Source organism: Neofelis nebulosa, chromosome 6 (assembly GCF_028018385.1).
Source record: "Neofelis nebulosa isolate mNeoNeb1 chromosome 6, mNeoNeb1.pri, whole genome shotgun sequence".
NCBI lineage: Eukaryota > Metazoa > Chordata > Mammalia > Carnivora > Felidae > Neofelis > Neofelis nebulosa.
The window spans coordinates 28,308,440-28,333,117 of NC_080787.1; the positions used below are offsets into that span (position 1 = coordinate 28,308,440).

Consider the following 24,678-nt stretch of genomic DNA (forward strand, 5'->3'; position numbering starts at 1 on the left):
TGGGGTTTGTCATGCATGGAAGGATTAAGTAACTAAGTGAGTCTAAGTAACACCAAACCAATTAAGAAACAGATGCAAGGGTTGGACTGTGGCCAGGATATCAATGTTCAAATTAAAGCTGGATTAGAAAATGTAGCTTGGACCTGCAAGCGAAGATGTGGGGTCCTACTATTAGCACCCTCTAAGTCTAGGTCTTGAGTTAAGATGTTAGAAGTGCAGACTATAGAGGGGCGCCTGAGTGACCTGATCGATTAAGTGACCAACTTTGGCTCAGGTCATGATCTCGCCATCCATGGGTTTGAGCCCCAAGTCAGGCTCTGTGCTCACAGCTCAGAGCCTGGAGCCTACTTTGGATTCTGTCTTCCTCTCTCTATGTCCCTCACCACTCATTCTCTCTCTTTCTCAAAGATAAATCACTATTTAAAAAAAAGTGCAGACTATAGGACAGACATCTAGCCGGCTACAGGTTTTTTAAATTTTTTTTTTTTTTCAACGTTTTTTTATTTATTTTTGGGACAGAGAGAGAGACAGAGCATGAACGGGGGAGGGGCAGAGAGAGAGGGAGACACAGAGTCGGAAACAGGCTCCAGGCTCCGAGCCATCAGCCCAGAGCCTGACGCGGGGCTCGAACTCACGGACCGTGAGATCGTGACCTGGCTGAAGTCGGACGCTTAACCGACTGCGCCACCCAGGCGCCCCTAAATCTTACTCTGCATATGAATCACCTGGTGATCCTGTTGGAGCACACATTCTGATTCAGTAGGTGTGGGGTAGGACCGGAGATTCTGCTTTCTGATAAGCTGCCAAGGGCTAACACTGCCACTCCAAGGACCACACTTTGGGTAGTACCATTTCACACACACACACACCCACCACCACCACCAAGTAAATCAGAGTCCAGAGATAAGGCCCTCAGCCTGTCCTGAGCTCTGACCCAGGTGTACGTATGGTCTGGAATCTCAGGGAAGGAGTTAGTAAGAGGTAGAGAGAAGGCAACCCTAACACATTCCTTCTCAAAACTGACTGCACGTTGAATCCTGGGGAGCTTCGAAACATGCTAATGTCTACGTCCCACTGAGATCCTGACTCTGGATGTGACCTGGGAATTGGAAGGTTTAAATTTTTTTTTTTTTCAACGTTTTTTATTTATTTTTGGGACAGAGAGAGACAGAGCATGAACGGGGGAGGGGCAGAGAGAGAGGGAGACACAGAATCGGAAACAGGCTCCAGGCTCCGAGCCATCAGCCCAGAGCCTGACGCGGGGCTCGAACTCACGGACCGCGAGATTGTGACCTGGCTGAAGTCGGACGCCTAACCGACTGCGCCACCCAGGCGCCCCTAGAAGGTTTAAAAGCTTCCCCAATGATCCTAATAGTCCCAATGCTGGGACCCACAGTCCAGAGGGCCAACATTCTGGCGGAAGTTCTTGTTTATGGGTTAAGTCAAGAACTCTGAGAAAAGAAGGGTCCCTCCTACCCTCCAAGCTGGGACTGGGGTAAAGTGAGTGAGGCATCTCCCTTGGGCATTAAGGCAAATGTTGGAGGTGGGGAGTGGAAACACCCAAAAACTCTGTAATGAAGATAAATATTTTAATGCAATATTTAAAGATTTTTTTAATATTTATTTTTGAGAGAGAGGGAGAGAGACAGAGTGTGAGCTGGAGAGGTGCAGAGAGAGAGGGAGACAGAATCTGAAGCAGGCTCTGGGCTCTGAGCTGTCAGCACAGAGCCCGATGTGGGGCTAGAACCCACTAACTGGGAGATCATGACCTGAGCTGAAGTCTGACCCTCAACCAACTGAGCCATCCAGGCGCCCCTAATGCAATATTTTAAATAATCAACATTAACACAAGGAAATCCACACTGAATCAAGTATCAAAACTTTAAGGCAAATAAAGACAGAATCTTTAACAGCACTGTGCAGAGCCATATTGGAGCTTGAGGCAAAAGGCAAACAGAAATCCTGATCTCTAGGCTATACTAACCAACTCCCAACCCCTGGGGCTAAACAATCTAGCTAAGGATCACTCAGAAGGGGTCTGCTCTCCCAGTTTGTGAGCCACTGCCCCTTCCCAACTCCCCTGATCTTGGTTAAAGTTGTGGGCAGGTCAACCTTTTGTCCTCACATGGTTCTGAAATGGGTCATAGTGGTTCTTTAAATAAATTAACCAAGACCAAAGAATAACAGACATTTACTGAGTTCTAAGTGCTTTACAAATACTTATTTAATCTCCAAAGAGATCTTATGACATAAGAGCTATTGTTACTCTACTTACAGTAGAGGAAACTGAGGCACAGAGGTTCAATTAATTTGTCCCAAATTATACAGCAGGTAAAGAAGTTAAATTGGGAATCAAACACAGGCAGTTTGGCTCCAAAGTCCATGCCCATGAGTACTTCTTTAAATACCGTGACCCAGGTCAAAAATGCACCCCTTACTCTCACTTGTGTCCCACGGTATGCCCAGTCATGGTTCCAATATAGCTCAACATGGCCATATCATGAATTCACACAGTAACATTAAAAATCGCCCCCAACCCCCTGCAAAACAACCAAACCAAAAGTAACCATCAGCAACAGAATGACAACACTTGAATCACGAGAACTTTCGGCTCTTTATTAAATTTCGGGAAAGAAAAGAAGGTCACCAAATTAAGTTGGAATTTCCAGGGTACAGAAAACCGTTTCCTCTGCTGGCTGTCGCTGCCTCGGTGTGGGCAGGAGGTCACCAGGGGGCCGCCAAGGCTCCATATGCAGGACAAGGTGGGGGTGGGACATGACAGGGAGCCTCAGAGGAGCGGGAAGGGGGTCATCGGATCGTGTACTTGTCCCACTTCTTTTCAGGGTCGTAGGGTTCCCAGCGGCTCGCGGGGAAGATGTGCTTGTTCTTCTCGTACCAGCTCCGCAGCACCACCTTGCCCGCGTGTGACTCATCCTTTTCCATGGTGGCGTCGCTCAGCAGCCGCACGTCATCGTGCACGTCGAAGTTGAAGAGCGGCCCACTCTTGCCCCGGGCCTTGGTGATGATGAAGTCGTAGAAGGTGTGGTAGTGGGGCAGGATCAGGTCCTCCTTGATGTACATGAGCTGCTCCACGCCCGCCGACCGCAGCTCACGGAAGTCCTTGCGCAGCCCCTGCAGGGCCCTCTTCAGGAACTGCTGCACGGTGCCACCCTTGTGGATGCGCACGGTGCGCCGGTGCCCGGAGCCGTCCCAGTAGCTGAACGTGACCTCCATCTCCTCGCGCTTCACCTTCTCGCGCCTGGCCTCCCATTCCTGCCGCAGCTGCTCCCGCAGCCGGTTCTCCTCCTCCTCGCGGTCGCGGTCAGGCAGGAAGCTCGTGTCCACATCTGGATTCTTTCCCAGGTTCTTCTTCTTGCTCAGCCCCGCCGACCTGGGCTGCTCCCTAGCCGCCACCTCCTCATCCACGTTGCCCTCGTCGCCCTCGTCGAGCGTGAAGGACAGGCTGCAGATCTTGCGCTTCTGCTCCTGCTTGCGCTCCTTCTCCCGCAGTGCCTCCAGCTGCAGCCGCCGCGCCTCCAGCTGCTCCCTCTTGGCCAGCTGCATCTCCCGCTCCTTGAGCAGGGCCTCCTGCTTGGCCTTCATGTCGTTCAGGGTCACCAGGCCCACCGTGCTCGACTTCAGCTCGGCCTCCACGGCGTCGTAATGAGCCGAGAATTTCTTGTCCACCTTCGACTTGATGAGGGTCTCCTCGGCGATCCGCTGCTTCAGCACCTCCATCTGCTCCTTCTGCTTTTCCCGCTTCTTGATCAGGTGCATGGCCCGGCCGACCTCCCGCATCGTGCCCTTGTACTGTGCCATGCTGGCAGCTCGGCACGCCCACTCTCGCTTCCAGTTCCTGTCTGATGCCGGGGAGTTTCCGGGCTAGCTCATGGATTCTGCTGCAATGAAAAACACTTGAGTTAGAAAGGGGCCAATAACAATGGTTTGATTAATGTTTCAGAGCGGTGCATTCTACTAGAATTTTCTGGAATGAAGGAAGTGTTCTGTAGCTGTGCTGACTGATGTGTAGCCATGTGAGGCTATTGTGCCCTTGAAATGTGGCTAGTGCCATCAAGACAATGACTTTTATTTTAATTAATTTAAATTTAAATAGCCATATGTGACTAATAGCTCCCATGTTGAACATTGCAAAGCTGGGTTTTGAGAGCTATACGTGGAGAGGGTTGGTTTACAGAGCAAATTTTCACCCGTCCAGGTACCCTTATCTGTCTGGGTACCCCCGTCAAGCAAGAGTTGGGGAACCAAGAAAGCAGGCCTGCAATGGGCCTGGGACTGGATTTGGGTGTATTGACCACAGGAAAGCAGAGTCTGAGAGGAAAATGTCCAGGTTGGCCCTGGAGGAGAAGGCACCTGTCCCCGCAATCAGATACACCACTCTTCTTGAGGAGGTAAGTGAGTGAGGGGAGAAGGGTCAGACAAAAGCATCTTTTAGTACTTTCCTAGAGGGTGGTAATGTTAGCTAAGATCCTATTAATATGTTAGAAGTGAGGCAGGACCGTATTAGTTGTTGTCCCTTGAGAATAACTTCTGCAGTATTTGTTGAGTCCACCTAATGCCCAGTACTAAAGTGTGCAAAAGCAGTGTAGGTATGGCCCTGCTTGCTGTGGAAAACGAGGCATCTAGGGATGCTTCTTGGTGTTTCAGCCAAAGTGGAATGAAGCCTCTCCCTAATTTTATTGGACTCAACTTGAATCAACCATCTTCCCTCAAGACCAGTCCATCCTGCCTCATGCACTACAGCTTCGTCATCCTCTGGAGCCTCACCCCCACAAACTCAAGACAAGGTCTCATCCAACCATCCCCACCCTCCCAAACTCTTCCACTCTACCCTCTGGAAAGACACTCTTCATCAACAAACTCTCCTAAATCCTCAGCCACCTCCGGGACCTTCCCTTTACCTTCTTGTCTCATGCTGGAAGTCTGCTGTTCCCTGAGGAGACCATTTCTCCTAAAGTAGAGGACATCCACATCACATCCACATCCATGTCCTCTGACATCCACATCATCTCACACTCTAAAAGTGGGATGTCTTTGCAGTTTCAAAAACATTTCTTCTACATTTTTAGAACTCCTAGCTTCCTTGAAGCTCATGCAACCCAATGATACTACCCCCAGCTGTTGCTGTCATCTCTGGAATTCCCTTTCCTCCAGAATCCTTGAGGTTTAGCACCTGGCTCAACTGCCGTCCTCCTCCATCCTCTATTCGTCATAATCCTGGATGTCATCCACAGAACCTACCAGACACCTAGACCTTCTCACTTCTGATGGCCTCTTCCTTTGCCATGCCCTAGCTCTTATCACTATGAGCAAGTGCCCCATTTCCCAAATCTGAACTCTAGAACCTCCTTTCCTTTCAGTTTGCTTACTCTTGGAATAAATAACCTAACTCTAATTGTCCTCTGATAGTTCGAGACCTCTGATCCAAAGCACTTCTCCATCATACCCCCCTCTGCTTACTCCTTCCTTACCCACCAGACATTGCATGGATTCTCATCTCTCATGCTCCTTTCCTTCCTGTTATTCTTGCCTGGAAAAGCTCTAATCCTGGTTAAATGTAGCCCCTGTCTTCATAACTCCTAAACGGCAGGGCTGAGGAAAACAGCACTGCTATTGTTGGCTAGCCTCACTTGAAGTTCATGACCTCAACCCTCCAATGGGGATTCAAAACTGCCTGGTAATTCTATCATGCTGCCTCAGGGAGTCTGCTGTCTTGCTCTCCAAGACAACTATTTTGTGCTTCCTTCTGTATCTCTCACACCTCCACTCTCTCCTACCTCCCCCACCTCCCCTAGTTTGGCCAGTAAACATTTAGCAGCACACCACTGGATACAGTTCTGTCTTCTGATTCAAACACAGTTATTTGTGGATAATCGAATCCTACCCAAATTTCATAACACAAACACTGCATTTGGTCTACTTAAATCCCCCCAAATATGTGTTCTGTGAAAAAGGAGTTCTAAACTCAAGTAAATATGGGAAAGTCAGAGTCAAAGAAAGTTTAAGAGTCTCTTTACTGTGAGTCTCTGATATGTTTCCACTGTGACTCTCCAAGGGGGGTGTAATATTTCATGTTTCCCAAAAGTTTTTTGGATTATTCAACATTTCTTCCTCTACAGAGTATCTGTTTACTTTTCTCAAAACCAGTGCCTCAGGGAACCACGTTTAGAAAAACTGGCTGTGAAATATATGCCAGACTTTCATCGCGTCCTTCTGCCTGTGAGCACAACCTCAAGAAGAAACCTTTTCTCATATGATAGTAAAATATGGCACCTATGTGCCAAGGAGAAAATATTGTGGTGTTACCACTCACCAAATTGGCCAAACAAGAATTCTAAGCATTTTCCTGGACTACTGTCCTTCACACATAACCAATTAAAAGAAAATATTTCATATGTTTTCCTTTTCTCTCCTTTCCTACCACTGGCCTTAAGATAACAATTGTGCTTTTTTTTCCACCTGAAGCCTCCTCATCAGTGCCCTATCATCAGTATATTCTCATTCTTTTCTTTTCTTTTTCTTTGACTTTTTTGATGTTTATTTATTTTTGAGAGAGAGACAGAGAGACAGAGGATGAGCGGGGGAGGGACAGAGAGAGAGAGAAACACAGAATCTGAACCAGGCTACATGCTCTGAGCTGTCAGCCCAGAGCCCAACACTGGGCTGGAACCCATGAACCATGAGATCATGACCTGAGCCAAAGTCGGAGGCTTACCTGACTGAGCCACCCAGGTGCTCCAGTGTATTCTCATTCTTGTCTATCTTCTATAAATAATCCAGTGGTCCTCATAAAAAATACATCTGATAATGTCACTCCCTTTCTTGAAAATCTCCTCCAACTCTCTATTTTGAGATAAAACTGGAATGTTAAATTTTTTCCTACCAGGTCCCTAATCACCAAACCCATCCACCCATTTCCCAACACTCCACACCATACAGTGGCCACCTGGAACATTTTAGTGTTCTTAAGTACCAGATGCCCTTTCATAACTGTTTCCTTTGGACATACCCTTCCTAGAAGCCTGCTGTCCACTGTGCCAGCCTTCAAGATCATCTTCAGGGTTATCCCCTATAGAAAACCTCTAGCAGCCTCCAGTGACCCCACCCCTGCCACCCCCAGATATACAAAGTTACCAATACCCTCTTCTCTCCAGGATCCCTGTGTGATTACCTTTATTAGATATAACATAAATCAGATTGCTTGGCCACCTCCTTTTTCAATTAGATAATCCAACCAGCCACACTTTAATCCAATCAAATATAATATGACCACATCAACTATAATTGCCCTTTTCCAATCTAATCAGAATCTAAATGTCAATATAGTCCCCAAACCTCGTCTTTCCTCTTCCTGTTATCTAGCATCCATTGTCTTAACTCAATCACAGTCTTCAAATACCATAGCCAGTCAGCCTCCAGAATTAAGAGAGTTAGTCTTAAATTTTTTGAAAAGGTTGACAAGAAAAACAAATAACAGAAGGAAGCAGTTTTATTCTTAGAGTCTGAAGTCCTGATTTTAAGAACTCCCCCCACCCCACGGGTCCCAAGATGATAGTTGCTTGTGATCTCAATCCTCAATGAAAAGTACCCCAGCAAGCTAAAGTCTACTGTTTTCAACTCTTCCACTGTATCAACAATGACAATAACACAAATAGATGGAAGGGAGCAACAGTCTGCTCCAAGGAATCTGAAATGCTGATTAAATATGCAAATTTTAATTTAAAGAAAATGTCACCTCCTTCCCATTTAGCGACAAGATAAAGCAAATATGCAAACCAATGGCGCCAATTTTTAAAAATCCCACAAAACTCAAAAGCTACTGCTTTAATTGTTTTAACAGAAAAAAAAGATAATCAGTTTCCATCACAAACAAAAAGAACAAATCAACAAAGGAATACCTTTTGTCATGATTGGTTTTCAGTTTACCTCTCATCAGTCTTAATTCTGATTTAAAATGATCATCCAACAAGTGGCGTGTATAAGCTCATCTCCAGAGTCAGCCTTACCATGAAACTGGTTGGTGGACCAGCGTCTGTAAAGGGCAACACTTCCCAATCAGCCCAAATTGGGTCTAGGAAGTACTTCCTGACAGCATCATCACTCAAGGATCCCTCCAGCATCCATCAGTGTATACTGAATTAGTTGTCCAACCAAAGCCACAGCACCTATCATTCAACCAGATGCCAAAAAAAAAACAAAACCTCCAACCAACCAGTGCCTGACCTCTACAGAATTCTGTCACCAGACCAGAAGTCCTTCGTAGGATATTTTAAATGAATATAAAAATGATTGTATTGCATGCTTTCTAATAGGGGGAGGGGGTTAAAAATGTCTTCCAACGTTTGCTTGGGAGAAATCCAATATTTGGGGATGTTGCAAGGTGGAGGGGAGAAGTTTCACGTGTTCAGAGAGAGGGAAATGCAAAATGTACTGGCTGGAAAGAGCTTGGACAAACAAGCCACAACTTTAATATATGTTCACTAGAGAAAAGGAAGAAGGTGTCACAGATCTCAAAATAGATTTTGCACCATAAATGTCTCTGAGTTTTGTGAAACTAAATCTGCTCCTTAGTTTTTATCAAAGTAATACATATTCATGGTTTTAAAAGAAAAGTAATATTAAAAGGATTATTACTTTTTTTTTAATCTTCATTCATTTTTGAGAGAGAGAGAGAGCAAGCAGTGGAGGGGCAGAAGGAGAGGCGGACAGAGGATCTGAAGCAGGCTCTGTGCTGACAGCAGAGGGCCCAATGTGGGGCTCAAACTCATGAACCACAGGATCATGACCTGAGCCGAAGTAAAAAGCTTAACCAGCTGATCCACCCAAGCACCCCTAAAAGGCTTATTTTTTTTTATTAAAAATTTTTTAATGTTTATTTTTGAGAGAGAGAGAGACAGAGACAGAGACCGAGCACAAGTGGGGGAGGGGCAGAGAGAAAAGGAGACAGAATCTGAAGCAGGCTGTCAGGACAGAGCCTGACACAGGACTTGAACCCAGGAACTGTGAGATCATGACCTGAGCAAAGTCGGACGCTTAACCAACTGAGGTGCCCAGGCACCCCTAGAATGATTATTTTAACAAACAAAATAAAATAAAACAAAAGCAAATCAAGCAGTGCCCAGTTTTATCGCTCTTTTCTCTAGAAGCAACTCCTTCCAATCCCATCAGATGTTTCTTCTCATATTTACTTTCTTATTCTTCAGTAATTCTTACATTGCTATTTTGTGGCTAATCAATTTTACTTTATCTATTGACTTCTTCATATGGTGGATTAAGATTTAATTTCTCCCTACAATAAATTGAAGTATCTGGCCAACTCACGGAGGAAGAAGGCATTATTATGGAAGTTGTTAATATTTAAACCAGATTTTAAAAATGCAAGGAATTAAATTATATGGTAATCTTAAATCTCAAACAAAATATTAACAAATTGAATCCAGCAGTTTATGAACACATGCATATGAAAGTAGGCCCTATTCAAAGATAGTTTGATACTAAAATATCTACCTACGTAATAACCATGTTAATAACATCTCCAATACCTGCAGATAAAACTAAATGAAAATTAGCAAATTAGACGTGGAAGGGAATTTCCTGAACTCGATAAAAGGCATTTTTTTTTCAACGTTTTTTTTTTTTGTTTGTTTGTTTGTTTTTTATTCATTTTTTTGGGACAGAGAGAGACAGAGCATGAACGGGGGAGGGGCAGAGAGAGAGGGAGACACAGAATCGGAAACAGGCTCCAGGCTCCGAGCCATCAGCCCAGAGCCTGACGCGGGGCTCGAACTCACGGACCGCGAGATCGTGACCTGGCTGAAGTCGGACGCTTAACCGACTGCGCCACCCAGGCGCCCCAGATAAAAGGCATTTTTGAGAAACTTATGGCAAATGTCATATGTAATAATATACTTTTATGTTTTTTACAGTTTTTTTTTGAAGATTTACTTTGAAGTAATCTCCACACACTCACGACCCCAAGATCAAGAGTCCCACGCTCCACCAACTGAGGCATCCAGGCACCCCTATGTTCCTTACAGTTTAATCAGCAATGGAATTGTGGTGAGTTTTGTCCTGTACCTCCATGGCTGCAGGCTGGGTGGAGGCAAACTGGGGTGAAGGGCAAATAGGAGATGAAGCTCTGATTCTCTTTTTTTTCAAAAGGTACACATCTTTTGTTTAAGATTGCAAAGTGTCACTTGAAACATAGCTTTTAGAAGTATCGCCAGAGAAGTGAAGGGACGTGACAGATAACAGGGGTGAGGGAGGGGTGGCAAGGAGCTCATACCTATAGAAAAAAGTCAGTGAAAAATAAAAAGCCAGTTGTTTACTCAGAAGGGAAAATACTCTAAACTAATCAGGATTGTATCTTCTCCCACTGAACACTTAGAGGAAAAGTAGTAAAGGGAAGTGTTATTTTGTGTAGAAACATGTAGAAGGCATTACAATACTACACTGTCACTCACAGTTTTTCCAAGGATGTTTTTTTTTTTTTTGAAAGTGCAGTGAATGTGGCTTTTTACATTGACCTCAGAAGACAGCTCCAAATCAGAGGTTGGCCTAGTTCCATCACCAGCCATGTGGGTGTTAGAGCCAACTCTGGTCCTTGGTCGGTGTCCCCTCTTGCTTTTTATAATGTTGTCAATGGAGATTATTGGTATCTAAACGCCACCCCACTCTTCTTGCTTTGCTGAAAATGGGTGGTTCAGATTATAGTGAAGAGACAGTAGTGAGATTGGTTAATTCTCTCAAAACCTTTATTTTGGGGGTGCCCGCATGGCTCAGTTAGTTAAGTGTCCAACTTCAGCTCAGTTCATGATCTCACAGTTCATGAATTTGAACCCGCATCAGGCTCTCTACTGTCTATGGCACAGAGCCTGCTTGGGATCCTCTGTCCCCTTCTCTCTCTCTCTGCCCCTCCCTGACTTGTCCTTTTTCTCTCTCTCAAAAATAAATATTAAAAAAATTTAAAAAAATGAAAAGCCATTTATTTTCTCCCCACTGGGAGTGATCATGGGATGAAGAATTCATCATTCAGAGCAGCACCTGTCACATTGCGGGACCTTTGGCTGGAGCTCAATGACAGCCATAATTGACACTGTTCTGAGCCAACACTGAACACCCACTAGTGCCATGGGGTCCAGCATGTTGGGGGACACTGGGTTTACAACAGGTTTAAACCTGTTCCTGGGGTTGCTTCTAAGATAGTTTAGAGGATTCATAGATAATGAAGCTAGTTGAGGGGAGATTACCCTGAGATACCCACTTCTTGGCACTGGAGGTGAATGGGGAATGATTGCTCAATAAATTCAGAAAATGAAATTTTGAGGTAAGAAAATATCTGAACCTAGTGTTGACTTTGGGTGAACAGGGAAGGACCACACCCTTAAGGAACGCTGAAGTAAATGCAAACCAGAAACCAAGAAATCTCACTTATGGTGTTAATATATTCATTGGATTATTTATGGTGTCCTTGACAACATCATTACAGCCGACAGAATGTACTGTTTAACTCTATGTGAACTTTTCTTAATCAGTCATTTTCTGGAGAACTCCTTCATACCAGCCAAAGCTCCTGGATGTCCACTCTGCTTCCCAGGGAACCACCACCCTGGAGCACCTTGGAGCTTTCTGTAAAATGCACTCACACTCCAAACGTGCTAACCACTTGGTGGGTTTAGATCTCATGGAAAGCCAGACTAGTTAATAATTTTCCTAAAGCCATTATGATCTTCCAGGGTTCCAGCAGCCCCAGAGGAGTTTTGGTATCACCTGTGATCACCATTATGTAGTTCACTTGATCTATCACTATTAGGATTTAGTCCTTAAACAGCTTATAAACATGGAAGATACTACCCCATTAATAGGATGGTTGTGAAATACATAAACAGAACAATTCCTAACAATTCCTAATTCCTGTTAGGTTCCTAACAGGTCAGACTCTCCCCACCCTCCATTTTTGACCTCTCTGCTGACTTGTATTTTCTGTTTCCGGTAATAAACTAAACCACAAAAGAACCAACCTCATGGTATACATTCTTGCCACCTATCACTTTAATTTGAGCTCTAATAAACAAAAAGACGTGAAATAGTTACTTAAAATGTGTCTTACGTTACAGTTTGAGATAGGCTTTTCCCAAAGGTTAACATTTTTTTTTTTTAATTTACACAAAATACAACTTGCTCTTTTTGGTGTGCCATTATATGAGTTTTGACAAATACCTAATGCCTACAAATTTTCACAAATTCTAAATAACATTTTTCTTTTCCAGAGACACTAGTCAGGGCACATGTGATAGAAAATCTGTGTTATTAATTATAGTTGGCACGAGCTTCAGAAGTCCCCACTGGACTGATTTCCTGATGATAAAATGTGAGACACACAGCGTGCTAAGGTCCATAGAACATGGTTTTTGACTCTGTCCCTTGGGGTAGGGGAGGTGCACACATGAGCTGATTAGATCTTGGACTTTTTGGTCTTCACATATTGTGATACCATAGCCCTGGCCATAATGCCACATTTTGTTATTGAGTTAGCACTTACTGAGAAGAAAGTCTTGGCCCAAGACTTATTATTTAGAAGAAACTATTGACCCAAGCATTGTCCCAATGTCTTGGTTGATAGTTTAACCTTCTGTGGGGGCAGGGGTGGGGAGGGAAGGAGGATATTTTGTTGATAACTGTTGTTGCTTAACTACGGGAATATATGTGAGACACTGCTGAAGCCCTGCTATAAGGTACTCTTTCCAAAGTCGTTTTTAATTTTTTTAAACTTAAAAACTGTAAATTTGACTCTGTTTTTTGCTTATACAGTTCTCTGAGTTGTTTTATGTTTTTATTTAAAAATTTTTTAAATTTATTTATTTACTTATTTATTTTGGAGAGAGAGAGAGAGAAAGAGAGCATGAGAGGGGGAGAGGGGCAGGAGAGAGAGAGAGAGAGAGAGAAAGAATCTCAAGCAGGCTCCACGCTGTCAGCACAGAGCCCGATGAAGGGCTTGATTTCAGAAACCATGAGATCATGACCTGAGCCAAAATCAGGAGTCAGACACTTTAACCTACTGAGCCACTTAGGCGCCCCTATTTTTTAAATTTTTAATTTAAGTATAGTTGACACATAATATTATATTAGTTTCAAGTGTACAACATACAGCTTCAGCAATCATCTACATTACAAAATACCAACCATATTAAGTGTAAGTTACCATCACTGTACAAAGCCATTATAATTTTATGATTATTCTCTATGTTGTACTGTTCATCCCCATGACTATCTTATTTTATTTTTTTACATATAGTAGACACATGATGTTACATTAGTTTCAGTTATAGAATATAGTCAATGGTATTGTAATAGCCTTTGCATGTTGACGAGTGATACCTACATTGGTGGTGAGCATAGCATAGAGAAGTTGAATGTTGTATACCAGTTCTCTTAGTTTTAACACACTTACGCAATCACCATTACAGTCAGGAACAGAAAACTATCACCTCAGAAAACTCCCTGTCCCATCCGTTTGTAGTTACACTCCCACCTCCATCTCTACCCCTTACAACCACTGATCTTCATTTTTACATTTTTGCCTTTTCCAAAATGTCATATAAATAGATTCAGACAATATGTAAGCTTTGAGTCAGAGTTCTTTCATCCATTGTAATGCTTTTGAGATTCACCCATGTTGTTGTGTGTATCAATAGTTCATTCCTGTTTATTGTTGAGTAGTATTCCATCCTGTGGATTCACCACCATTTCTTTATCTATTAAGCCATTTGGATTAAAGGCATTTGGGCATTTGGGTTGCTTCCAGTTGTTGTTATGAATGGAGCTGCTATAAATATTCATGTAGAGGTTTTTATGTGAACAAAAGTTTTCATTTCTCTCCCTAAGTATAGGATTGCCAGGTAGGTATTGTGTTCTTATTTATTTTTTAATTTTAGCTATTCTAATTAATAGGGGTATGTAAATGGTATGGCGTTAGGTTTTAATTTGCATTTCACAAAGCGGAAAATGGTGTTAAAATCATGTTTTCACATGTTTATTTGCCATTATGGATTTTCTTCAGTAAAGTGTTCTTTGAAATCTTTTGCTTATTTTTTTTTCCTTTTTGTCCCCCATGCTATATATCCCTATGACCCCCATCCCTATATATCCCTATGACCTATTTGTAGCTAGGAATTTGTACTTTTTAACTCTCTTCACCCATTTAGCCTCCTTCACACCCTCACCCCTCCATTCTCCACCTCTGGTAACCACCAGTCTGTTCTCTGTTTCCATGAGCTCACTGCTTTATTGTTTTGTTTTTTTGTTTTAGATTCTACATATAAGTAAGATTATATGGTATTTCTTTCTCTACATGATGTATTTCACTTAACATAATGCCCTCAAGGTCCATCCATGTTGTAGCAAATAGCAATATTTCATTCTTTTTAATGACTGAATAAATTCCATTATGTACATATATGTATATACATATACATATATGTAGAAAATGTGGTATTCAGTCATCCATCCATCAGTGGACACTTAGGTTGATTCTATATCTTGGCTATTATAAATAAGGCTGCAATAAACACGGCACACATACATCTTTTTAAGTCAATATTTTTGTTTTCTTTGGACAAATACATAGAAGTGGAATTGCTGTATCATAAAGTGGTTCTATTTTTAATTTTTGGAGGAAGCTACATACTGTTTTCTACAGTGGCTATACCAATTTACATTACCACCTCCAGTGCACAGGGTTCCTTTTTCTCCACACCCTTGTCAACAGTTATTTCTTGTCTTTTTGATAATAGCCATTCTAATAGATGTGATGTGTTATCTTGGTAGTTTTGATTTGCATTTACCTGACATATAGTAATGTTAAACATCTTTTCATGTACCTGTTGTCCATCTTTATATATTCTTTGGGATAATCTCTATTCACATTCTCTGCCCATTTCTTTTTTTTTTCTTCTTTTATTTTTTTTTATCATTTTATTTTATTTTTTATTTTTTAAAATTTACATCCAAATTAGTTAGCATAGCATGCAACAATGATTTCAGGAGTAGATTCCTTAGTGCCCCTTACCCATTTAGCCCATCCCCCTACCCACAACCCCTCCAGTAACCCTCAGTTTGTTCTCCATATTTATGAGTCTCTTCTGTTTTGTCCCCCTCCCTGTTTTTACATTATTTTTGTTTCCCTTCCCTTATATTCACCTGTTTTGTCCCTTAAAGTCCTCATATGAATGAAGTCATATGATTTTTGTCTTTCTCTGACTAATTTCACTTAGCGTAATACCCTCCAGTTCCATCCACGTAGCTGCAAATAGCAAGATTTCATTCTTTTTGATTGCCGAGTAATACTCCATTGTGTATATATATATATATATATATATATATATATATATATATATATACCACATCTTCTTTATCCATTCATCCATTGATGGACATTTGGGCTCTTTCCATACTTTGGCTATTGTTGATAGTGCTGCTATAAACATGGGGGTGCATGTGTCCCTTCGAAACAACACACCTGTATCCCTTGGATAAATGCCTACTAATGCAATTGCTGGGTCTTAGGATAGTTCTATTTTTAGTTTTTGAGGAACCTCCATACTGTTTTCCAGAGTGGCTGTACCAGCTTGCATTGCCACCAACAATGCAAAAAAGATCCTCTTTCTCCGCATCCTCGCCAACATCTGTTGTTGCCTGAGTGGTTAATGTTAGCCATTCTGACAGGTGTGAGGTGGTATCTCATTGTGGTTTTGATTTGTATTTCCCTGATGATGAGTGATGTTGAGCATTAGTTCATGTGTTGGTTGGCCATCTGGATGTCTTTGGAGAAGTGTCTATTCATGTCTTTTGCCCATTTCTTCACTGGATTATTTGTTTTTGGGTGTTGAGTTTGATAAGTTCTTTGTAGATTTTGGATACTAACCCTTTATCCAATATGTCGCTTGCAAATATCTTCTCCCATTCTTTCAGTTGCCTTCTAGTTTTGCTGATTGTTTCCTTCACTGTGCAGAAGCTTTTTATTTTGAGGAGGTCTCAGTAGTTCATTTTTGCTTTTGTTTCCCTTGCCTCTGGAGACGTGTTGAGTAAGAAGTTGCTGCGGCCAAGATCAAAGAGGTTTTTGCCTGCTTTCTCCTCAAGGATTTTGATGGCTTCCTGTCTTACATTGAGGTCTTTCATCCATTTTGAGTTTATTTTTGTGTATGGTGTAAGAAAGTGGTCCAGGTTCATTCTTCTGCATGCCGCTGTCCAGTTTTCCCAGCGCCACTTGCTGACGAGACTGTCTTTATTCCATTGGATATTCTTTACTGCTTTGTCAAAGATTAGTTGGCCATATGTTTGTGGGTCCATTTCTGGGTTCTCTATTCTGTTCCATTGATCTGAGTGTCTGTTCTTGTGTCAGTACCATACTGTCTTGATGATTACAGCTTTGTAGTATAGCTTGAAGTCTGGGATTGTGATGCCTCCTGCTTTCGTTCTCTTTTTCAAGATTGCTTTGGCTATTTGGGGTCTTTTCTGGTTCCATACAAATTTTAGGATTATTTGTTTTAGCTCTGTGAAGAATGCTGGTGTTATTTTGATAGGGATTGCATTGAATATGTAGATTCCTTTGAGTAGTATCGACATTTTAACAATATTTGTTCTTCCTATCCAGGAGCATGGAAGCTTTTTCCATTTTTTTGTGTCTTCTTCAATTTCTTTTATAAGCTTTCTATAGTTTTCAGCATATAGATTTTTCACCTCTTTGGTTAGATTTATTCCTAGGTACTTTATGGTTTTTTGTGCAATTGTAAATGGGATCGATTCCTTGACTTCTCTTTCTGTGGCTTCATTGTTCGTGTATAGGAATGCAACTGATTCCTGTGCATTGATTTTATATCCTGCAACTTTGCTGAATTCATTAATCAATTCTAGCATTTTTTGGTGGAATCTTTTGGGTTTTCCATATAGAGTGTCATGTCATCTTCGAAGAGGGAAAGTTTGACCTCCTCCGGGCCGATTTGGATGCCTTTTATTTCTTTGTGTTGTCTGATTGCAGAGGCTAACACTTCCAATAATATGTTGAATAACAGTCTTCTGCCCATTTCTTAATTGGTTTCTTTGTTTGCTATTGAATTATAGGAATTCTTTATATATTTTGGATATTAACCCCTTATCAGACATATGATTTGCAAATATTGTTTCCCCTTCATTAGGTTGTCTTTTCATCTTGCTGATGGTTTTCTTTGCTGTATAGAAGGTATTTAGTTTGATGTAGCCCCACTTATTTATTTATTTATTTTATTTATTTATTTATTTATTTGGTAAAAAAAAAAAAATTTTTTTTTACCAAATCCAAAATATTCTCACAAGACAAGTGTCAAGCTTACTGCCTATGTTTTGTACTAGGGGTTTTATGGTATCAGATCTTACATTCAAATCTTTAATCCCTTTTTAGTTAATTTTTGCGTATGGTGTAAGATACTGGTCCAATTTCATTCTTTTACATGTGGCCATCCAGTTTTCCCAGCACCATTTATTGAAGAGACTGTTCTTCCCCTATCCTATATTCTTGGCTCTTTTGTTGTAAATTAACTGGCCATATATGCATGAGCTTATTTCTGGGTTCCCTACTCAGTTCCATTGGTCTATGTGTCTCTGTTTTTTATTTTTGTTTTGTTTTGTCTTGTTTTGTTTTGTTTGTTTGTTTTGCCAATACAGCTTTGAAATATAGTTTGAAATCAGGGAGTGATGCTTCCAGCTTTGTTCTTCTTTTTCAGGCTTGCTTTGGCTATTTTGGGTCTTTCACAGTTCCACTCAAATTTTAGGATTGTTTTATTTTTGTGAGAAATGCTATTGGAAGTTTGATAGGATTGCATTGAATTTGTTTGTTCCCAAATTTGCTTTGGGAAGCATGGATATTTTAACAATATTAATTCTTCCAATTATGAGCGCAGTATATCTTTTCATTTGTGTCTTCTTCAATTTCTTTCATCAGTGTCTTATAGTTTTCAGTATACAGATCTTTCACTTCCTTGGTGAAATTTATTTCTAAGTATTTTTTTTTTGACAGAATTATAAAGGGAATTGTTTTCTTAGTATCTTTTTTTGCTAGTTTGTTATTTATGTATGGAAATACAACAGATTTTTTTAAATTTTGATTGTGTATCCTGAAACTCTACTGAATTTGCTTATTCTAATATTTTTAGTGGATTCTTTAGGATTTTCTACATATAATATTATGTCATCTGCAAATAGTGACAGTTTTACTTCTTTCTTCTTGATTTGTGTGTCCTTTATTTCTTTTTCTTGCCTAATTGCTCTCATTTTTTAATTGAGTTGTTCTCTTACTATTGAGTATTAAGTTTTGTTGGGTTCTGGATACAAATTTTTTATCACATATGTGATTTGTAGTAGTTTCTACAAGTGTAGATTCTCTTTTCATTTTTAAGTGACTTTTGCAGAGCATAAGTTTTTATTTTGATGAAGTCAAAATTGTCAGTTGTTCATTTATGAATCATGCTTTTGATGTCTTATTTAGGAGTTCTTTGCCTAATCTAAGGTCACAAAGATTTTATCCTAAGCTTTTTCCCAAAATTTCATAGTTTTACATTTTCCATTTAGATCTATGGTCTATTTTTTATTTTAAATTTTTTACAGGAAACCCACTTTAATAATTTTTTTACCTGGTTGTGAAACCCATTTTATATATTTTTTTCTTCCAAGTTTTTATTTAAATTCCTGTTAGTTAACATATAGTGTAATATTAGTTTCAGGTGTACAATTTAGTGATTCAGCACTTACATACAACACCTGGTGCTCATCACAGCAAGTTCACTCTTTAATCCCAGTCACCTATTTTACCCTTCCCCCACCTCTTCCCCTCTGGTAACATAAGTTTGTTCTCTATAGTTAAGAGTCTGTTTTTTGGTTTTATAGCGGCATTATCAACAATAGCCAAATTATGGAAAGGACCCATATAGTCTAGTTTTTAGTTAATTTTTTTGTTTATGATACAATGTTTAGGTCAAAGTTAATTTGTATGCATATTGGCATCTAATTGTTCCAACACAATTTGTTAAAAGACTATTCTTTTTAATATTTTTTGTACCTTTGTCAAAAATCAATTAACTATATTGTGTGGGTATATTTATGGACTCTGTTCTGTTCCATTGAACTATGTGTCTATTCCTTTGTTAATATCACACTATTTTAGAATACTGCAACTTTATGGCAAGTCTTAAAATTGCTTAATCCTTTTTCAAGAACTTTCTGGTATTCTAGTCCTTTTGCCTTTTCATATAAGTTGTAGAATCACCTAGTCTATATAAACAGTCCTTCTTGGATTTTTATTGGAATTGCATTAAATTTATAGATCAATTTGGGGGAGATTTGCCATCTTAACTGTATTCTTGAGATGAACGTTGTATGGCTACATACATTGTGTGGCTTTCTATTTATTTAGGTCTCCTTTCATTTCTTTCATTGGCACTTTGTAATTTTTAGCACATAGATTCTGCATGTTAGCTTTATACTCAACTACTTATCTTTTTTTTAGAGCTATTATAAATGGCATTTTAAAAAACTGATTTCAGGGGTGCCTGGATGGCTCAGTCAGTTAAGTTTCCTACGTTGGCTCAAGTCATGATCTCATGGTTCGTGAGTTTGAGCCCCATGCCAGGCTCTGTGCTGACGGCTTCAGATTCTGTGTCTCCCTCTCTCTGTTCCTCCCCTGCTTGCACTCTGTCTCTCTCTCTCAAAAATAAATAAACATTAAAAAAATAAACTGATTTCAAATTACTCATTGCCAATATATATAAATAAAATTGATTTTTTTCTGTTGACCTTGTATCTTTCCATCTTGCTAAACTCATGTGCTAATTCTACAAGTTTTTTATAGATTCCTTGGGATTTCCATATAGACATCATGTTTCCTGAAACAACAGCTATGGTCTGAGAACAGAGACAATTTAATTTCTTCCTTTTAAATCTATATGTCATTTCTTTCTCTCTTTCTTTCTTTCTTTCTTTCTTTCTTTCTTTCTTTCTTTCTTTCTTTCTTTCCCTTGTTGCATTGACTAGAATTTCCTGTATGATGCTGATTGTGCAGAATTGGGTGTTTTTCTTTAAACATTGGGCAAGATTTGTTAATATAACCATCTTGGCCTAGATTTTTCTTTTTTGGCAAGATTTAAACTACAATCTATTTAACAGATATAGATAGAACTATTCAGGATGCCTATTTTTTTCTTAGGTGAGTCTTGATACTTTGTGGCCTTTGAGGACTTGGTCCATTTCATCTAAGCAGTCAAAGTTATGTACATAGTTTTGTATTATTCATTATCTTTTTGCTGTCTATAGAATTTACAGTGATTTACTTTTTTAATTCTTTATATTGTATCTTCTCTGTTTTTTCTTTATGTCTGTCTAGAAGTTTACTGAATTTTATTGATCTATTTGAGAAACAATTTTTTTCTTTTATTTTCTCTTGTTACTCTTTTTAGTTTCACTAATTTCTGCTCTTATCTTTATTTTTTCCTTCCCTCTATTTGCTGACCTGCCCTTTTTCCTAAGGTAGAAGCTTAGATTACTTATTCAAAATCTTTCTTCTTTTTTGATTTAAGTATTTAAACCTATAAATTTCTCTTGAAGCACTGTGTTAACTGGATTCCTCAAATATTGATATGTTGTGTTTTCATTTTCATTCAATTCAAAATATTTCCTAGGGGCACCCAGGTGGCTCAGTTGGTTAGGCATCCGACTCTGGATTTCGCTCAGGTCATGATCTCACAGTCATGAGTTGGAGCCCTGTGTTGGGCTCCATGCTAAACATGGGACCTGCTTAGGATTCCTCTCTCCCTCTCCTTCTGCCGCTCTCCTACTCACTCATACATGCATATGTGCATGTGCACTCTCTAAAAAAAAAAACCAAAAAACCCCCAAGAACTATTTTCTAATTTCTTTTGAGAGTCTTTGTGACTCATGTATTATTTATTTAGAAGTGTGTGTGTTTTCATTTACAAAGATTTGGAGATACTCTAGTCATCTTTTTGTTATTGATCTCTAGTTTAATTCTGTTGTGATCAGAAAACATACTTTGCATGATTTTTATTCTCTTACATTTATGAGGATTTTCTCATAACCCAGAATATGGTCTATGTTAGTGAATGTCCCATGTACACTTGAAATGAATGTGTGTTCTTCTGTTGTTCCTTGGAGGTGTTCTAAAAATGTCAGTAGATCAGTTGGTTCAGTTCTATATCTTGCTGATTTTCTATTCTATACACTTGTTTTATCAACTCCTGAAAGAGAAGTATTGAAGGCTCCAATTATAATTGTGTTTTTCTACTTTTCCCTTCTGTTTTACCTATTTTTAAATAATGTATTTTAAAGTCCTGTTTTTAGGTACATATACACTTAGGATTGTTATGTCTTATTGGTAGAATGACCCATTTATCAAATGTCCCTCTTTGTCCCAGTAATTTTCCTTTCTTTAAAGTCTACTTGTCTTATATTATTATAGTAATTCTGGATTTATTCTGATTAGTGTTTTCATGTAATTTCTTTTTCCATCTTTTTCTTTTAACTTATGTCAGTACATTTAAAGTGATTTTCTCATGGACAGCATATAGTTGATTCTTTTTCTTTAACCACTCTGGTGTTCCTTGTCTTTTTGGAGCCATTTGTATTTATTACTGAAGCGTTAAGATTTAGGTCTATCATTTTGTTATTTTTCTCTTGTTTCCACCTGTTTTCATTCCTCTGTTTTCCCTTTACTCCTTCTTTTAAATTATTTGATTACTTTTTAGTATTCAATTTCAGTTTATCTATTGAAGCTTTAACATATCTTTTTTTGAGGCTTTTACTATATCTTTTTATAGATTTTTAGTCATTATGCTGGGGGTTATGACATATATCCTTTATTTTTCAGTTTATTCGAATTAATACTTTGTTACTTTAAGAGGAATACAAAAACTTCATCACTCTGTATGTCCTTTTACTCTTCCCTGTAGTTATTGTGTACATTGCATCTACATGAGTTGAAAACCCATTAGATAATGTTACAATTATTGCCTTCAACCATCACCCATAGTTTAAAGAATTCAGGAAAAGAACTCAATAGATTATATTTACCCAAATATTTTCCATTTCCATTTCTCTTCCTTCATTCCTAAAGTTAAAATTTTCCTTCTGGTGTCATTTCCCTTTTATGTAAAGAACTTTCTTCATTCTTGGTTATAAGTGACCAATTTGTCACCTAGATTTTAAGAAAAAATCAGTGTGTAACTTTTCTGTAATGTGAATCTGTGGTGGAGACAGGATTTTTGCCTTTAGTATGTTGAAGGTGATTTTAGGGACTGCAGGTAACAGATGAGAGAGCTTCCCACAGGATGCTTCCTGCTGTCGTTGACTTCAATGCACACTTTCTTTCAGTAGACACAGACTCTTCGGCACATGTTGAGACACTTGCAACACAACCAGCTGTCAGTGATGTCAATGGTCAGCCTGCCTTGGTGCTTCTCCACACATTTCAGGAAATGTACAGGTAGCCATTCTGATACAAGGAAAGCCCATTCTCAGACAACTGTTCATAAGATGTGGTGGTTTATGAGTTTACTAACATATAGCCATGCTTATTTTGTAACCAAAATTTACTAGCTGGAGTCTTTGCTGAGCCACTGCAATTGTCTAAAATCATTCCAGGGGTTAGGACTGGGTCTTGTTGTTTAATTGATGGTGCAGTTTGTTCTGTCTACCTGGCAGGACTTCCTGTAAATGTTGTAAAGGATGCAGAAATCCCAGTGATAGATGAAATGTAAGAAGTAAAAACTTCTGTATGTCCTGACTTTCAGAGATTTCCATCTGACTACCATCCACAGGGACCGTATCCAAGAGTTTATTGTAAGTGAATGTTGCCAGAGGGTCTTCAAGAAACTGAGTGTTTTGCACTGATGTACTAATTATTTGTTCAAGGGTGGCCAAGACCAATGGTCAGGGATCTAATGGGCAGGACCAGACTGACTGGATAAGGATGTATGGCTTAAATTATTGCCAGGTTATGTGGTTCCTTGCTACTGTTGTAAGTTTTCACTTTTCCTGCAGCAGGGCCTGGCATGTTGTATATGCTGAATAAATGTTTCATAAATGGATGAATAAACAAATGTCACATTGTTTGTATTACACTTAAGTACTCTTGTTATTAACAACACTAGGCATTACAGTAAAAGTGTTCAGTCCTACAACTTCATTTCCAATTCACTATTTTGAGTGAAGATGTAAAAGATTACTCTTTACAAATCCCTGGAACTCTGAAACTGCTGCTGGAAATGTGGCAGCCAAAAATGTGGCATGGCAGAGTGGAAATCATGCTACGAGAGGAGGACTGGATTATCCCGTCAGCTCTAAAGTTTGTCATGGCCTCGGAAGAATTAGGTAACATTTAAGTTTTCAGTTTTTTCATCTAAAAAATTACACACTGATACTGTCTGATCCTTTTGAGTTATAAGGCCTAGGATTCAACCAAAGAACTTTCTCGTAATTCGTCTAAGTCAGTGACAAGGCATGGATTAAGAGAGCATAAAGCTTATTTGTTTGTGTAATTCCTCCTTGTGCTTGTTATCTAGAACTCCAGACTCCAGGTTCTGGAGGTGGAGGTGTGGTAGGGTCCACTCCTTAAGGAATGTAAACTAAAAAAACCTCAAGGCAACCTGGCTATATTCCTACGTGATATTCCTCATGACCTTGTAACATGAGACCACTTAATCAGATTGCATGTTTGTGTGTTACCATATATGGGAGACAAAAGAAAGTTGAAAATATATAAAAAACTATGCCACTTGGTGTTCGGGGGTGTTGGGTATGAACCCAACTGAGCCAGTGCTGGCACAAATAAAGTTGCTTCCTAGAAAGAAAAGTCTTGGTATCATGACTCTGTGTGAGAATGCTGCTACAGGGGCAGGGAGATGTCAACTCAGCCAAGGGCCTTACCTCATAGGATCATACCAGGCTTTGGCTGTTCATAGCAGTGCTGACATGTTATCAAAATTAGTCCAAAGGCAACTCCAAAGAACCAGGAAGGGATGAGATCACGTACGAGAAATTCCTGGTTTGGTAGCAGAGGAGATGGGACAGCCTCTGGCCTTCACAGCCAGAACCTGGAAAATGACTACTTCTCATAGTTTTCAAGGAGCCAATTCTGAATGCTGTAGGTGGGCATTTAGGAGAACGAACATAAAAAAAACTAAATCCCTTCCTTCACCCGGAGCTGATTGTGAAATTTCTTCATTCCTAGTTTCTTGGTTGGGAAAGATCTGTTTTCTTCGCTCATACCTCCCTGGGAAGCCATTCCTCATGCCCTCTCCAACCCACCAGTGCTGCTGTATGCACAACTTTGGGACAGTGGAGTGTAGCTCTTAATGCTGCCCCTCCTCTTGCCTTCCACTCTTTCTAAACATGATAGTCACTATCATCTGCCAGACGCTTCATCAGCATTCAAGGCTGATGACAAGAGGAATGCATTCAGCCATCAAGGTGGCCACATATTACCCAACCCAGATTTCTTTCTGATTCATTCTCATTTAATTATTTATTTTAAAATAAAAATATTTTTATACTACATACATTTTACAAAAACTACACAAAATGGTCCCTAGGTAATCTTATACTTGAGAGATAGCCATTATT

General features: G+C 39.8%; 1 protein-coding gene across 3 annotated transcripts in view; it reads right to left on the bottom strand.

Annotated features, from left to right (window-relative positions):
* Positions 1-2,595: 2,595 nt before the first annotated feature.
* FAM50B (family with sequence similarity 50 member B) overlaps positions 2,596-24,678 on the bottom strand; it is a 31,595-nt gene continuing 9,512 nt past the window's right edge. The window contains exons 1-2 of one of the 3 annotated variants that reach the window (XM_058733154.1): positions 6,734-6,751; positions 2,596-3,899 (exon numbers count right to left, since the gene is read on the bottom strand). In XM_058733154.1, the coding sequence (XP_058589137.1) occupies positions 2,809-3,819 (1,011 nt within the window). In that variant the 5' untranslated portion in view covers positions 3,820-3,899; positions 6,734-6,751 and the 3' untranslated portion in view covers positions 2,596-2,808. Of the gene's footprint in view, positions 3,900-6,733; positions 6,752-24,678 lie in introns of those variants that run through there. The other 2 variants (XM_058733153.1, XM_058733152.1) reach the window with 2 other exon arrangements.